General features: G+C 38.3%; 2 protein-coding genes across 2 annotated transcripts in view; one reads left to right on the top strand and one right to left on the bottom strand.

Moving 5' to 3' along the window:
* KIF18A (kinesin family member 18A) overlaps positions 1-3,323 on the bottom strand; it is a 29,925-nt gene extending 26,602 nt beyond the window's left edge. The window contains exons 1-4 of the mRNA XM_066320519.1: positions 2,948-3,323; positions 2,120-2,277; positions 1,338-1,442; positions 258-368 (exon numbers count right to left, since the gene is read on the bottom strand). Of these exons, the coding sequence (XP_066176616.1) occupies positions 258-368; positions 1,338-1,442; positions 2,120-2,277; positions 2,948-3,275 (702 nt within the window). The 5' untranslated portion in view covers positions 3,276-3,323. The remainder of the gene's footprint in view (positions 1-257; positions 369-1,337; positions 1,443-2,119; positions 2,278-2,947) is intronic.
* A 2,507-nt stretch (positions 3,324-5,830) lies between these two features.
* The window catches only part of METTL15 (methyltransferase 15, mitochondrial 12S rRNA N4-cytidine), a 76,437-nt gene continuing 65,099 nt past the window's right edge, over positions 5,831-17,168 (top strand). The window contains exon 1 of the mRNA XM_066320518.1: positions 5,831-6,275. Coding sequence (XP_066176615.1) covers positions 6,012-6,275 — 264 coding nt within the window. The 5' untranslated portion in view covers positions 5,831-6,011. The remainder of the gene's footprint in view (positions 6,276-17,168) is intronic.

Below are 17,168 nucleotides of genomic sequence, written 5' to 3'. Positions count from 1 at the left end.
TACATAATAAATTCAAACAATTGGAATTAGAGATCTTTTCATGGAATTCATTTTTTTCAACATAAACACTAAGAACCATTACATAATTCCAAAGAATAAGGAGTTAACAAGAGGAGTAGACTGAAAAACTTCAATCTCCTCTTCCCCAAACTAAGGTTCAACACAGTTTAAAAGTAAAAGCTTCCATTGTATCCAACTTTTAAACAAAAACTGCAACTCACAGTAATGATCACTGCCTACTGGCCATGTCATCTTACCTGAAAGACAGCATGGGACCGGGAAGAGGAGGCATTCACATCTGTGGGATGTTGTGTTCTATTTCTATTTCCATAATCCAACATCTGAAGGATTTCCTCTGCTGATTTAGGCTTTAAGAGTAGAGCACAAGACAAATACAGGTTTCTTTTCTTTGCCATCAACTATAGGAATATTCTAAGATGCATTTATACTAACATTCAGCTATTCAGCTTCAAAAAAAAAATTAAATAAACTTCAAATTTTAGTTCCCTATAAGTAAGAGAAACTTCCTGTTTTGAAATTCAGGTACTTCAAACAAATATTCTCAGTAAAAAGCAGTAAGGCATGAAGAGTAAGCCCTTCAGTGCAGCAACTAAAATCAGAAAATATTTTTAGTAAAAAATTTAAACAAATCTGAAAAATTCTCCATGGTTAGAATCTGCCTCTTTTAAGAATGCTTGGACTTAAACTAGTATATTGCTATTTAATGCCTTAGTACAAGAAAAGTTTTTTCCCCACAAGACTCAAGGTTTGGGAACAAGCATGTTCACAAAGCTAGCCAAACTTAGACTATTGTTTCCTGTCAGAGTATGTAACATACACCAGAAAGCTGCAAGAAAATAGGTCCCCAGGAATAGATTTTCAGATTGGAAAACTAAGTTCTATCACTGACCTTACCAAAAAATCACTGTGCTGGCATGGAAAAGTAATTTAATATTGAACTTTCCAAACATGGTTATTGACAAACAAAAGCAACCTTTAGACTTCACAGTGGTGTAAAGCACCCCAAGACAGTAATGAAGGCAATGCCAAGATATTTTAGCCAAAAAGGAGATCTTCCAAAATCTGCTGGATAAGCATCAAGCCAATGGTACCCTTTAACAAGGACTGAATACTTCTGTTTTTGCATTCTATAGGACTGGCAGTTTTTTTCCCACAAAGTGCTTTTAACTAATTAATTAAGATTTGCAAGTTACTGGTGCTTATGGCCAGAAGAAAGTCCACTAGGAAATGACCAAATTCCATATAACTTTCAGAACACAGGGAATATTTCTCAAATATCTCAAGCACATTTTAAGTTTCTATAGATATTTACATACCTGATGCAATGTCAGACCTTGAACTACCACCCCTTGCTGGCCATCTTCACGAACAGCCAGAGGTCCAGATTTGACCAGCAGATCATGTATCTGTTCATTGTAAACCTTTGTAGAGAATTTAAAAGAATTTATTAAATATCCTCCCACAGTTGACAGAATTAAATAAGAGAAACCAAACTTTTTAATACTCTTTTAAGACAAAGTAGAGAACTCATGCTATAATTTTTTAAATTTTTCCTATACCGAGCTTAAAATATTCGAATCACATGATTTCTTTTTAGATTTTAGAAGTGAGTAATTCTTTCTAGTAAATAATCTTCGGTTTTTTATTGAAAAAAATTACCTTTTTTTACAAAGCCCAGTTTTGCAACAAGCATGAATCCAAGGCATTAATTTTCCTCCATTGTTCATCACAATCCCTACTTCAGCAATATTTCTTAGTTCAAACCTACCTCTGTTAAAATTTTTAAATGCCTGATTTCTTGGTCTATGAAAGCATATGGCAATGCAAACTTTCCCCATCTCCTCCTAGACCTCCCAAATACCACCTAGAATCCATTAAGACTTTGAGGGAGCCAAAAAGATAACCATTTTACTAGCAATGCTCAGCAGTGATGCCAAAACATTTACTGGTAAAAACAGAACATGGCACAATACAGTTCCACTCTTGGAAGGACACATTTTCTCAAGCCCCAGAAAGGACCAGAGGAAAGCAAAACCAGCTTGTCTTTATTTCTAAATTATGACTTATTAAAAACAACATACCAAATGCAGGAACTCACCTCTAAATAAGAGACAGCAACATCACATGTTTTATCTTCTTTTATTTGATCCATACGTTTATAAAGGGCCATCATTGTTAAATACATGACTCCAGGATCTTCAGGAGAACCCAACATTGTATGAGTCTTTCCAGCTCCTGTTGCACCATATGCAAGCACTGAATTTTCCCCCCAAAAAACAACAAATCAAAAATACGTAATGTAGTTGTAAGCTAATCAGGAACACGAAAGTCAAAAGAACATTCACAGACTTCTGTCATTCTGCACAACTGTCTCATAAATAGATCAAGTTTCTTATTAAGTTTTACCTTTCACATCTGTGATTAAAGAGAGACATTTCAAAATAACATTTTTGAATTTTCAGTTCAAAATTTATTCACTGATACGTTACATGAAAATACTAACTTACTCTCATAACTCTAAGCCATCAACTTATTACTGATAGGCTTTTCATTTCCTCACCACATTCCAGTACCCAATTAAAAACCACCAAGATCTCAAAGACTTCATAAAGCAGGTTACCACACACAGTGACACTGCTGCTTCTGTTCAAATAACTCGAGAGGACTCCCATTCGCACATATATTTCAGATAAAATCCCCAAGTCTACTACAACCTTAACACAAACTTATTTTTAAAATAGAATAGAGCTATCCGAACCTCCAAATACTAAAAAGTCAGCCTTTCATGTCTGTGAATTAAACCAGAATGGTTCATTTCTATCTCAGGCTTTTTTAATGCCTCTGCAGGCGTTGAATAGAACGGTAGAAACTTTGAGAAATCCATGGAAGCTTTTAATTAAAAAAAGAAGAAAAATGGCAACCTTACCTGTACAATTATATCCATTTAATAAGCCGTCAATTAGACTTTTGGTAGTATGCTCAAAAACTTCCAGCTGGGATGAACTGTCATCAAAAACGGCATCAAACATGAATTTAAGATCTTTTTTTTGCCTTTTGTTAATATCCCTATGGGTCACTCTCTTCCTGTTAAAGAAGCTAACTTCTTCCTCCTTTGGATCAAAGACCAATACATGCTGGTCAATAACACGGACAACCCTGCTAAAGCTGCCGTGTTTTTCCTTTTCGGTCTCTGGACGGACACGGACTACCACTTTCACATGGCTGCAGACATCTTCTTCCTTAGCAGGCGTCATCCCTCCTCGCCCTCAGCTTCACTTCCAACACTCTTCCAGAGAACAGCTGAATCGTTTCTGCAATTGATAAATCGGGGTTATTGGTAATATAATGCTTTTCACTCTTTCAAACAGTTCACACATTTGTTCAGGCACCTGTACGGGATCCACCCATTGGTGAGACTTTGGGAAACACTGTAACTTGGCCTCAAAAGACGACTTAATTCAGCACGGCTTTCAGAAAGCCAACTAGCACTTCCTCAGTAAATTCTTAAGTTTATCTCAGAATTTAAACTCCTAAGTGACCTACAGGCTTTCCTTTATAAGGACCAAGCTTCCAGATGAGATATCACGTTTCTGTAGACTAAAGTGAGTAGTTCTTTTGTTCTTCAGCAAAGAGGTGCTGCCTATGTTACTGTCCCTGGATTATTGATACAGTCATGATACACGTAGATTTAAAGAGTTAAAGCGGGATTTACGTTAACGTGCCTTCGCATGGGACACAGTAAGCGATACCAAAACACCATTTCCTTCAGACAGCGGGCTGTTCATTCACCCTTTAAAGCGGACAGTAACCTACACGGTAAAGGCTATCAGCGACGCTTTGCCACTCCAAGGCCAGCTCTTCCTCTCCCTCATCCTTACGCCCCCGCAGACGGCTCTTCCACGGGGCACGCCTCCAGACCAGCCGTACGTCCAGAGCACTCCCTCCGTGCCCGCCGCAGAGACGCCTGCCCTGGAGCTCACCCTCCGGGTCGTCCCGTCTCCGGTCTGCCCCGGGCCGTGCCCGTCTCGTCTCCCGCCCTCATCCCCCGGGCCGTGCCCGGCTCCAGTCACCCGCCCTCACCCCCCGGGCCGTGCCCGGCTCCAGTCTCCCGCACTCGGTCTCCGTTCTCCCCGGGCCGTGCCTGGCTCCAGTCTCCCGCACTCGGTCTCCGTTCTCCCCGGGCCGTGCCCGGCTCCAGTCTCCCGCACTCGGTCTCCGTTCTCCCCGGGCCGTGCCCGGCTCCAGTCTCCCGCACTCACCCGCGGGCCGCGGCCGCACCAACCGCCATACACCGGCCGCCGAATTCAAACTGTAGGCGGCCGCCCTCCTCGCCTCCTCATTGGCTGCCCCCGTGACGTCATCAGAGCGACGGCGCCAGCGGTGAGTGCGGGAGGCGGGCGCAGGGCCGCGCGGGGGACGGTGCGGGCCGCGGCCGGGTGTGACGGGCGGCCTTGGGCTCCGCGTGTCCCGCTGGCCCTGCTTGGGCTCCGTTGTCCCGTCTTGGGCTCCGTTGTCCCGTCTTGGGCTCCGCGTGTCCCGCTGGCCCTGCTTGGGCTCCGTTGTCCCGTCTTGGGCTCCGCGTGTCCCGCTGGCCCTGCTTGGGCTCCGTTGTCCCGTCTTGGGCTCCGCGTGTCCCGCTGGCCCTGCTTGGGCTCCGTTGTCCCGTCTTGGGCTCCGCGTGTCCCGCTGGCCCTGCTTGGGCTCCGTTGTCCCGTCTTGGGCTCCGCGTGTCCCGCTGGCCCTGCTTGGGCGGTGACAGCCTCCAGCCTCTCCTTCCCGCACCCCGCCGCGGGGCCTGGCGCGGGCAGGGCTGCGCGCTGCTGACGGTCGCCTCTGATGAGGAGGAGTGGGATTTTTGTCTTCGCTGCCTTTACCTTATGCTTTAGTACAAATCCCGATCTTGAGGCGGTACCCTGCGCTTGTGCTCCTTTAGACGTGCGCTATTAGAAGATACAGTTTCTGCTCACTTTTTAAGCAGAAGTCTGTAGTTGTGTAGTAGGCGCGTGGCTGTCAGCAAAGTGTGTCTCTCCTGTTAACTTCGTGTCTTAGGCTCGTAGCAGTGTGGGTCAGTGTGAGTAGGAGGTTGGCACTCATGGTTTTAACCTCAGCCAGCTGCTCCTGGCTCCCTCACACTGGGACTGGGGAGAGAAGGGGAATGGTGAAAAGGTGGAAAACTCGGGGGCTGAGATAAAGATAATTTAATAGGTAATTCAAAAGCTGTGCAAAACAAGGAGTAAACAAACTACTTCCCATGGGGAGGCAGGAGTTCAGCCATCTCCAAGGAGAGCAGGGCCCCTTCACAGGTAATGGTTACTTGGGAAGACAAATGTCATCACTCCAAGCATCCTCTCCCCTCGGCTTCTGTATGGAGCATGATGTCATTTAGTCTGGAATATCCCTTCAGTGCATTTGGGTCACCTGCCCCGGCTCTGTCTCCTCCCTGCTGTGTTCAGCAGAAATCCAAAACACAGCCCCTTATTAGCCACTGTAAAGAAAATTAACTCCACCCCAGGCAAAACCAACACAGCATACCATGGTAATACATATGTTTTCTGTAGACACACTATGGTTTGTTGCAAAACCTCACATCTGTCACGGTTAGAGTGATATGCATTTTGGGATTTAAAGTGGAGGAATTACTGCCCAGCTGAAGCCTAAATTATCAAGAGAGTAACTTTCTCGGTATATTCTTATGCAAGCAAAATATAGTCATAGCCTCTGGCAAGCTAAATTCAAGAAAAGCATGTATTAAAATCTGATGGTGAAAAGAATCTGCTTATTTCTTGAACATGATTGATTCCTAGATAATCTTGAAATTTCTGAAAATATTTTGCTGACGTGACATGCTTATAAAGCTCCCAACTTCGAATGCATGTAACTTTGCCTATAGCATTTCTGCTTTGTTATTTAAACAAAATACACTATTTCAAATATTTGTTTGAAAGTAATTCCCTACATCTGCTGCCCTTCTAGGTTGATCAGCGGCCATAATGTTATCTCAAAATCTGTGCCGAGTTTGCAGATGTTTGTTTCTGCATAACTTGAAACTGAATTCAGTAAATGTGGCTGGCTTGGCAAGAAGGATCCATTCTTCATCAAAAAAGCTTTCTGACTCAGAGTTGAAGGAGCAAACTGTCCAGAAATGTGAAACTGAAGAGTTACCTCAAAATACAGAAAACAGTGGTTTTGGAGGATTGCACATACCAGTGATGCTGGAGGAGGTTGTTAATTGTTTATCTCCTCAGCCAGGTCAGGTGAGTTAAATGATTAATTAACGTTTGTGACCCATTAACAGTCCGGCAGAAAAATTTGTGGAGTGTAGGGATAACTTTTGTTTAGAGGAATAAAGAAATGCTCTTAATCAGTTGTTCCTTTTAAAGGTTCTAAATTGTTCTGTAGTTCAAGGTAAAACTTTATATTCAAACTAATAAAATTCTGGTGCTTGTGTGCCTGAATCCTCATGTAGGTGGTATTTATCAAAACTGTAATATTTGACTATTCTGTTGCTTTTATGCTTGTGTTTCTGAATTGCACTTGTGTAGTCTTAAGGTTATGTTAATTACTTACAGTAGTGGGGAGTTCTCATGTATGGTTATCTCATCAGTTTCTGAAGAGCCCTCTTCCTCTTATGTAAGAGTTAATAAGTGTGTAGATTTAAAAAATTGTTTGGCTTCATTAGCATGGGGCTAATTCAAGCCTTCTTATTTTGGTATGGTACTGGAAACAGTTTGCTTTTGATATCTGGGGTAGTTCAGGTCTCTGCAGAGCTGTGTTGATATATCTACACTGAATGTAGACTCCAGGTATGTGGTTACACACGTCCTTGAAAAAAATGATACAAGGTGAGATGTTTTTTGTCTGAGTGGTTTTAGTATTAATTTGAAAGGATTTTTTAAATAATGTAAATTCTTAAATAATGTTCGCATTTCAGAGGCTTTCATCTGTGATTTTAATCCTTATGTTATCTTCATAGAATCTTACTAATTCAGGCTTATCAATGTGTAGTTTTGCTACAAAGACTGAAGCAATAGGTAAAGAAGTAGGAAGGTCAGTGTGTGCGTATGTTTTTATTTCTATTTGAAAACAGCATGATCCAGCAGTGGTGAAGTGATGTAGCAAGTTTGAAGTGGACTCAGTGTTCAAAAATTTGCAGTCAAATATTGTTGCCTTGTGTATCATTTTAAGTCTTTGAAGGAGCAGTGAAAATTGGAATAGTGTTGATGCACATTAGCGTACAGATTGCTCTTGCATGTCCTACTGTTGAAGAGAGCTGAATTAAAGAAATACATGAGGAACTTTGTGTTCTGGTTTTTTCTGATGTCAGAACTATGATGACATTTTCGCACGTTAAATGGACATATAAACTCTGATACACTATGTGAAATATTTTTTCCAGTTGTGTAAATTTTTTACTTCGATGAGAAGAGCCTGATGAAGTCAGTGTTCATTAAGCTCTCTCTGTTAATACTGAAAACCTTACTCGGCAACAGAACTTGTAATCAAAACCGTTCAAGGTTATGAACTGTGGAGAGTAACTATTACTGCCCCTGAAGACTTCTTCTAATTTAAATATTTATGGATATAAAATAGCTTATTATTGGGGTGGGGTTTTTTTTCAGGTCTGTGTATACATCATTTTTCAGATTCCTGAACTAGTAGTGAACCACTAATGACTGTTCTAAGAGAACCCAAGTGAGTTTACCTCAAACAGAAGCATTTATAATACTGCTAACCTGTTCAGCATGACTGAAACTGGGAACTGTTCAGCACTTCCAGTTTTCTTTTTCTGTATGTATTCGCAGCACTTTCTAAAACCTTGAAAAATAAGTAGTGTGAAAGTGTAAAAGGACGCAATGTGTCAACTGAGTTTTGCTAGTGTAAGTGAAATTTTAAACAGATTGAGACAGTTTCTCACTAAGCCGAGTGGTGGTAATCAGTTTGTATTAACGTGGATGACAACTGGGAGTGTCATATAAATTTGCGTTTTTAAGATTATAGTCGTGACAGGAAGTCTATAAACACTTTATACTAGTGCTCTGGTCTTGAATTTAGTTTTTCTGCTTTATTCTCTCCTACACACATAAAGATTTCCTTTACTCGGCCTTAATAGAGTTATAGTCTTTGTTATAAAATAGCTGAATAGGGCCTTTATTTCTTCTTGTGTCCTAAGACAAGGAGTTAGCAATATAAAGAAAATCTTATTAGAAAGATGATTGTTTTGGTCACTGAATGGGATTTTCATTTTACTTACAGAGGTTCTTATGAAAATAGATGTTACTTAAGAGTGAATCACCACTGAGATAAAGATGTTAGTGCCCTCCCCCTGAATATTCTTGTTGACTGTCTCCTTTGGAGAATCTGTTTCTCAGGAGTTCTAGCAATAATACTTCCATTTATCATTGACTCTTCTTTTATTGCCTGTAGTAGTCTTGTCTTTGAAGCAAAGGCTACTAATTAGTTTTTATTAATCTACCTCATTTCTTAATGAAAAGTCTGTTTTAGTTAGTACACACATAAGTAATTTCCTCCTTAAGTTTACTGTATTATACTATATTTTAATCTCAGTTCATCATCATTGTTTGTAAATGCCTGACCAATGTTTTTGCAGTTGTTTGGACAATTCTCTGTTCTCTTAAAGAACCTAACATATTTTGAATCGATGTTTCAACATCCAGAAGCATGTTTCCCCAGTTTTCAGCCTACTTTTTCCTATTTTTTTTCTTTGTCATGGGCACTTGTCTTTTAACTAGAGATGTTGATCTTTTCCACATACTGTAGCTATAATGTTAAGTAAAAGAATTTCAACAACAGTGAGTTCTAGTATGAATGCCAGAGGATGAAACTGAAATTCTAACTGTTCTTATGAGAATCTTAAAGGTTTTTGAGTTGCAAAGCTCTAGGAAATGGTAGTGCTCTGGCACCAGCAAATACTTCTATATACAGTATAAAATTAATATACCTCTATATATAATATTTAAATTCCAACTAGGAGAAAAGCAAATATGCCCTACTAAGATTATATGGGGAAGGCTGTAATCTGGTGACATCTGTAGTTTTATATGATTGATTTTATCTATGGTTGAGGATGATCTAGAAGAGACTATAAATGGAGATACTATAAGCTCTGCTAGTATTATTAGGTTTATGATAGTTCTAGAAGCTTTTTTAGTATCTGTAAATTAAATGGTAGGTGGTCAAACTTGAGGTGAGAAATAATGAATGAGACATTTCCGTTTTCTCCAGTGTTTAAGTGGTTCATCAGAAGTCATTAATAGTAGATGATTTTTTACCTCATTATGTTGACTTGTGTAAAAAAAGAGAAGGCAGTTAGTTTTCCCCAAAGAGATGTTGTCTGACATCATCTTGAGCTGTCCAGGACTTACTGTGGATATTTCTCTTTTGATTCTCCATGTTATTCAGATTATTTTTGCTACTTGGCATTCATTGAAAGAGGTATCCTCTTTGTCTTGGAAATCATGTGTTATATTTAGTTTCTAGATAGAGACAAGTATTTCCTGAAAACATGCAGCTTTGCCATGAGCTTTCCTTTCGCTCTTTCAGGTACCTGCTGCTTTGTTTTGAGGGTACTTACTATTTCCACACATCCGAACATCAAATGGTTCTTTTTCAGAAGGAATATGAGCATGGACTTCTAAAATAACAGGGAGGAAGTACAAGACATTGCTGACAGTCAGACACTGTTTTGTTGTGAGTGAAGTGCTGTTTGAGCTCTGGCTTGAGCTACTCTGAAGACAGTACCTTTTCACCCCATGGAGATTCTGTTGCTACTGTTGGATGTTGATCTGGAGCATGGTTGTTTCCTTCCTTTTCTGCAGAGCTAGTTAGTCAAGTAATAGATGACACTTGAAGGAAGCTGAGGTGGACTGCTGGTGTGAGAAAGCTTCTCACAGTTCTGAAGTGGTTGTCTTAGTTTCTGTGTATTCTTGCCCATACATCAGTATTCTCTTTCTGCCTTGTACTGAGTATAAATGCTTTAAGGCAAAAATAACCTTTCTCTGTACAGCACCCTGCAGAGGGGACTTCTGTTTTGTGACAAAGGTTTCCAAGTATTGTGGTATATAAATAGTTACACGTTTGTGCTGGTGACCAGGGTGCTTATCATAGTACCGCCAAAGCCATCTGCAAATCATTTATAACTGGAATGACTTGTTTATACTAGAGGTTTTTAAAATTGAGGTTTTCTGCAGCGTGTCCAAAATAGAGAGCAATTGAAAAAAGATCTGGAAAAATTAATTCTGAGTTCTCAAGTTGTATGAGTATTTTGTAAAATGCAACCAAAATACCAAGTTTGGAAGGGCATATTAGTTGCATTGTGAGATAAATGGTGAAATACTAGTTTTGGAAAAGCACTACACACACCTGGACATAGTAAAAGTTTTTATTGTTTTGGCCTGTTTTTCACTGGATTTGTAAAATGAATAAAGTGACATAAAGCGATTGATTTGTGTGATGTTCTTCATTGTAGAAACAATTATTTTTTTGTGGGAAGCATGCTGAAAATATCGTTCCATAGGCAAATTGTATGGCTAATTTTTCTGTCAGCAGCACAGTGAGTTTTGTTGTGATTGTTGTAAAAAAGAAAGGAAAATACAGAAACTGGCAAGAGTCAATAAATTAATATAGAGTAATTTTGAAAATACTCTGGGAATTACAAACACTTTTTTCCTATGGTACTTGAGTGTTACTGGGGCATACTGAGGGTTATTTCAGTTGATCATACACAGTTCCTGTGTATTTTTTTGTCACTCTTATCTTGCCTGATGTCCTGGATACACATGTTGTAAATTTACGAAACAGGCTAGCCAGGTTTCAGATCACAGCTGTGTGTGTGTAAGTGTGTAACAAAATGTGTATTGAATGTGTATATATGCAAAGTTTATTTATTTTTGGATGTATCTACTAGGAAACCAGAAATTAATTCTCATCAGATAGCACTGTTTAAAATACTTGCCTAAAATCATACTGTAAGAGAGAAGTTTTTAGTGACATTAGCGTTTCGAAGTCAGTGCATGAAAATGGAAACATTTTCAAAACAGTTTTGACTGATATGCAAAAGATAGTACTTCAAATATTTATTATTATTTTAAATAATGATTTTTTATGGTTTTACAATAGTAGTGTATACATGCAGATTTGGAAAAGCAGACCCCATTTGCTTATGTTCCTTGACTTGCAACCAATTGTTCTCTGCTCTGACATGCAGTCAAAATAAAATGTAGTAAAGTGAAAGGAGTATTATTTAACTGTGTAATGCCAACAAATGTCATATGTGTTTTACAGTATCTGCATCTGTGTTAGTTCCATCACAAGATGAGAGAGGAAAGAAGGGGACTGGGAAGAAAACAGGATAGGAGGTAATATTCATGAGCAGCTTGCCGGTTGAGGAGGCAAAGTCATGCTCTTCAGTTGCCTTCTTGTTTTGTTGACTTCTGTAGTGGGTCCTCCAAAAATACAGGGATCTTAAATTCCGTATTGACAGATGGCTTAAAGCACATGTGATTTATTTGAGAGCAGTGCATAACTGTTCTCTATTTTGAAGCTAGTACTGCTGAATGATTAGACTGTGATACCAGGAAATGAAAAATATATGTGGATTTCAATCTGATCACAGGATATGAATGAGGCATGGTGAAGAAGTCCATTCAGATTTTACTTTTTTTATCCTTTAAGAATTAAGTCTTTAGAGAGAAAATAACTATAGAGTACTTGAATGAGAGGAGGAATAAGTTGATGGCTACAGCTGCGCAGGAAAGAATCTTCAGGTTGTAGTTCTTGCACGTCTGCCTGACCACCTCATCTTCCCACCTGCATCATGGCTCTTTGAAGGCATATCTAAATGTTACCAGCAGCCACAAGTAGAAGACCTCTTACCAACTCTGTTCTACCTCTTTCTCTATTGCAGTAAAGGAAAGTCTGCAGCTGCTATTTCCAAAGAGACCAGCAAGAGAACAGGGCCTGCTTACTGCAAACGACTCTGCAGATGTGCAGATTTCATTTTATGGTGATACTGGGTTAGTTTGCTGTTGCTGTTCTATCACATAACAAATGACAGCGCTTCAGGAGACTATTTAAGATGCTGTGTTATAATAAAGCAAGATTCAGTGCTTTCGGGTGACTCAGCTTGTAATGACGCTGTATATGCTCTCCTTTTCTGTTGTGACAGCATTAGTCTTTGCACCTCTTGGGGAAAACTAATAAAATTCACCAGAAAGTAATCTAAGCCCTTTAAATTTTAACTTCAGTGAGCCTGTGTTCTCAGAAAGGGTGATAATTAATATATGTAGCTACTCATTTCCTGCTCATCTAGTACTGTGTGTCTTTAGTCAGCCTTTTGGCTAAGCTTTCTTATTAAATATTTGAATTTGAGTTTGCAAACAGAAATGCAGAAATTTTTCTATCACACAAAATATTACTAGAAATTGAAGATCACTGTTGGAGTATGGGAGATATCTGCATGTTTTGTTTTCTTAGTTTGTGTTTTATACTGCTGGAAGTAGTTTTGCAAGAATTAATCTGGGTAAAGAGAGGATTAAAAGGTTGAGCTACTAAATTTGTTGTTTGCACAGGTATCTGAAGTCCTGCAAACATATGGTCTGATTTTTTTAAAAACTATTTTTTCTTTTTCCTGGACTTTCTGGGCATGTTATCTTCATTCCAATGATGTTTGCTGATGCTCAACATCTTGGGAAAATTCTTTTCTAATGACTGTGTTTTAATAAAGGACAAATTCTTCTGTTTTAATAATGTCACTGAAATAAATGGATATTGTTTCAGGCTCACTCTGTATCGAAATGGTATTATTTAATGTCCAAAATGGTATTATTTAATGTCAAATTGCTGTTAGGAACCTGGCAGCCAGGGCTTATCAAAAACATGGCCATGGCTTTTTTGGGGTTGACTAACCATTAATAATAAAGACTTAGATTTCTACTTGAGCCTTTGTAAAATTTTCATTGCATCTTAAATATCTCCTCAGTTATAATCGAGGAAAGAAGTTTTTTCTGAGGTAGGAGAGGAAGTTAGCTTTTTCTTGTTAAGTCTGATGATTAGCTGAAGTCATTCAGACACTGAAATTTTAATTTCCTATGGAAATGTTAATAATGGTGTGCTTGAGTCATAATGTCATTAAATCTAATTCCAGACAACATTACTCTTAGGAAAATGAGTGAAGTAAATAATGCATACTGAAGCAAGGTCTGCCAGTGCTGTCTAAAAGCAGGTGACAAAGGCAGGTGGTGGTGGTGGTTTTTGTTTGCTTCTCTTACCTCTTATGCAAGGAGGAAGGGGTTCATCTGTGTTCTCTGGCATTGAAAAAACTTGCGCTGAGTAATTTTTCTGTGTGTTTCCCTCAGCTCCGTGCAGTGCAGGGTTTCTGCAGGTTTCACACTAGGCAAGGAATGCCCCTGGCATACATGGGAGGGTCTAGGATGTGGCTCCCTTTGCCTCTGCGTGTGTGGGCATTAGAGTGCTTTGCCAGTGACTGGACTTTTGCCAGGCTTCTGAGATGAACCTACAGTTGATGACTGACAAAGATGTTGTGTACTTTAAGATAAATTGTAAATATCTTCAGGTAATGTATTCCAGTATATGCTGTGGAATCAAGACCACAGATTAAGGTATGGAGTACAAAACAAAGCAAAGCAGAGGTAAAATGCCTTTTTATATGTTTTTATACAAAACCTGTTCATTTTTGTTTGTATGTTGTTTTGTATTTAGCTGTAATCAGAAAATTGAACCCTTGTGAAGAAAATACATTGGAAATTATTTTGAGGCATTAAGGGATTATGATTGATGAGTGCTTCAAAATATGTTCATAGCAATCTTTTTCCTCCTGTGTGTGACGTAATGAAGAGATGGTTGATAGTGCAAGTTACTGAAATTCTTGAATATGCAAACTTAGTGATTTCACAGCTGTATACTAGTATAATTTAGTAGCATCCTCTGTTAGCGTACCAATGTGATGAATGCGAAAAATAGGAAATAATGGTTGCATTATGTTGAATTGTTGAATAGACCAATACTGGGAAATCATTTTATATTGTACTTAATATGTGATCTGAGAAGGTTGTTTTCTTACAAAATGCCAACTATTAATTTATATTCTCTTTGTGATGTAGATTGTTAGACTTGGTGTGTAAACAACTTTTTTATCATTTCATATTCTGTCAAAAGTACTTTTGGAAAAAATTAGTCCAGTTATATTTTATCTATCAGTCCTTATTTTTTTATATTGCTAGTGATAACTTTTTATGTAGATATAAGACATGTAGTGTATAGAACTCATAGGAGATATCTTTTGGTTGCAACCAAAATTACTCTCTGCTATGTACTTAATTTTATCTTTTCCTTTCGTTTCCTTTCTTTCCTTTTCAGTAGGTGCCAGAAAAAAAGCAGATTTTATGGTGTAATAAATTGCCATTAGCAGAAATATAGAACTGTAAATTTTCACTTTTTTAGTCAACTTTGTTTTCTGGAAGGTCATGTCATCCTGCATAATACTATTTAATCCCCTTATATTTTCAGTATTTTCACTGACAAGTTCAGCTCTTGAATACGTGACCAAGCTTTGGATGGGAGTTATGCCTGAATAGGTCAGTAGCTGCTCCTAGTTTTCATAGTGGTGTCATCAGTAGCATCTTATTGGTACTGGGTCTATAGATTTGTATTGTAAGCTTGTTAACCTTGTGTAGGTTTAAAACATTTTCAGTTTTACTGCAGAGAAATCTGTAATGAGGCTTTGCTCTACAGGGTAAGCTTAGCCACTTTTTGCCGCAGATGTTTTTATTTTCCAGAAGTTCCTTTTTTATTCCTTTTTATTTTTAAGTAATTTTATATTACAACATGGCAGTATTTTGTTGCTGATTGACATTGACAAGACATCAGAACATACAGTTGTATAGTAAGTCACCTTTAATTTTTAGAGTTCTTACAGAAGTAGCAGAATGCAAATGAAAATTGCAACTTTTCAGGATGGGAGTGCAGCATAGCTAGGTGTCTGTGGACCACGTGTGATTCACTGCATTTGTAATATTATTTTCCCTTCTGTGAGGCAATGATTTTGAAAAGGTGATTAAAAACCAAAATGCTCTATTTTAAAAACAGCTATGTCTGATTAACTTTACAGAACTTGCAAAATATTTTGAATTCTTGTAAGAGAAAGCAAAGGCTATTAGCATGCTAAAGCCTAAATATTGCTTCTTACTAAATTTGAATAGTACAAAAATGCAAGAATACCTTTGTCTCCTTGACCTCTTATTTTCTTAGTTCTAGGATAGTTTTTCTTATTTGCATGTGAATAGCAGCAAACTGTATGTTTTAGTGTTTTCTCCTGAGACTTTGAGTGTGTGTAGTCTCTTAGTTTATTCAAAAAACCAGAACTCTTCCAGCATTTCTCTAAAAGAACATTTCTCTACTAACAAATCTTTGTTGCTGTCTCACAGCAACAACAACTGATATATCATATCTCACAATGCCAGTGGTTTTTAACAATCTGGTTTATTTAATATGATTTTAAAAACCCCACCTGTTGTCAGACATAAAAAAACAAGTATACTGTTTTAATCCTTGTATTTTTAATGGGAATTGAGGATAAATTCTTGGGTTTTTTGCAAAAATGAAAATATAAACCTTTCTCTATGTGGTTGATCAGTGCATGCATTAGGTAGGACATAGTGGTAGGTGCAATAAATAATTTTGGGATAAATTGGAAGGATAGAGGATGCTTACCTATTTTAAGTTGCATCCTGAGTCAATCAAAGAAAATACTTAGAATGGAGAAATGTTATGGAAATTTGGAGATATGTGATTTGGACCTGATCAGGGGTAGGCAGACTTCAACTTTTACGATTTTGTCTGAAGGCCTTGTTAAATTGCTTTGAGAAGCTGCAGATATTTCAGTTTATGTGAGTTATGTTCATTCAATGAAGGTGGCTTCTAGCAGAGGAGAAGAGGGGAAAGTCTCAAGGGAACTTTGTTTTCTCCCATTGGAGATTGAAATGCTAACAAGGAGGAAAAAGATCTCCAATTGCTAAATCTTCTAATCAATATTTTTGTTTTAGCAAAAATTGTTCTAGATTTAAAATAGTTCTAGAAACATGAGCTGATTAAATAGTTTAAGTTTCGATAGATGCCATTATCAAAACCCAGCAATATTGCTATTGTGAGTTTGGAAGTGAGTGTACATAAGTGATATTTTGTTTGAAGAGAGAGGACTTCTCTCTTTTTTTTTTTTTTTTAATGAAGAATTTTTTACATGGGTAATTGTTCAGCAGGATTGAATGCTGACCTCTGCTGGCATTGACATTATAAGCAAACTGTTATCTAGGGATGATATTAAAAAAAAGAAAATGACTTTGGGAAATGATCTGGAGTAAAACCTGCTGGCCTTTGTGCAGAGGCTGGGACAAAATGGTGGTTCTGTCCTTTGAGAATCTCCTTCCCCTGGGCTGTTCAGGTAGATACAGCCAGACAGTGCCAGAGAGATAAACTAAATATTCTGTTTATGGACATGTCTCACATACTGTTTACTATTCAAGCTCTGCTTTGAATTTAGAGTTTTGTCTCTTGAATTATATCCCTGCAACCTTTGAATCATTCACAGATTATCTTTATAGATTAATTAATTCAAATTCATTACATAGAATTTATGTTTACAGCTCTCTTATAAAGTAGCACAATAGTATTGCTTTCACTTTGCAGAATTTAAAGGCAACAATACCGAAATTCTGCTTTGTGTGCCCAAGCAGAAATGCCTCTTTTCTTGGTTTTTTGAAGAGCATTTTGGTTTAGAGCTTTGCAGCACGTTGGAGGGACATCCACTTGCAGCTGTTGAGGTCACAGTGTGTCTGGGAAGCAGATCTAGAGTTTCTGAGTTTTACAGACAGAAAAATGAGAAACAGTGTGACCTTCCTGCTTGTTGCAGTGACCTGAGAATCACAGGAGCTGGGGGGCCAAAGTTCCAGTGTCCATCTGTCAGTTGAGTGCATTTCTTGATTACTGTGTTGGTTTTTGCAATTTCCAGTGTTATCTAATTTTTGGAAAGTAAAATTGATTGGAAGTGATTGATTAGTTCCTTAGGATTTGCTGTAAGAGCCAAGCTGAAGTGTCATGATGCCACTGAAGGGGAT

Source organism: Sylvia atricapilla, chromosome 6 (assembly GCF_009819655.1).
Source record: "Sylvia atricapilla isolate bSylAtr1 chromosome 6, bSylAtr1.pri, whole genome shotgun sequence".
NCBI lineage: Eukaryota > Metazoa > Chordata > Aves > Passeriformes > Sylviidae > Sylvia > Sylvia atricapilla.
The sequence above is the reverse complement of the archived record's forward strand: the minus strand, read 5'-3'. Positions and strand labels throughout refer to the sequence as shown.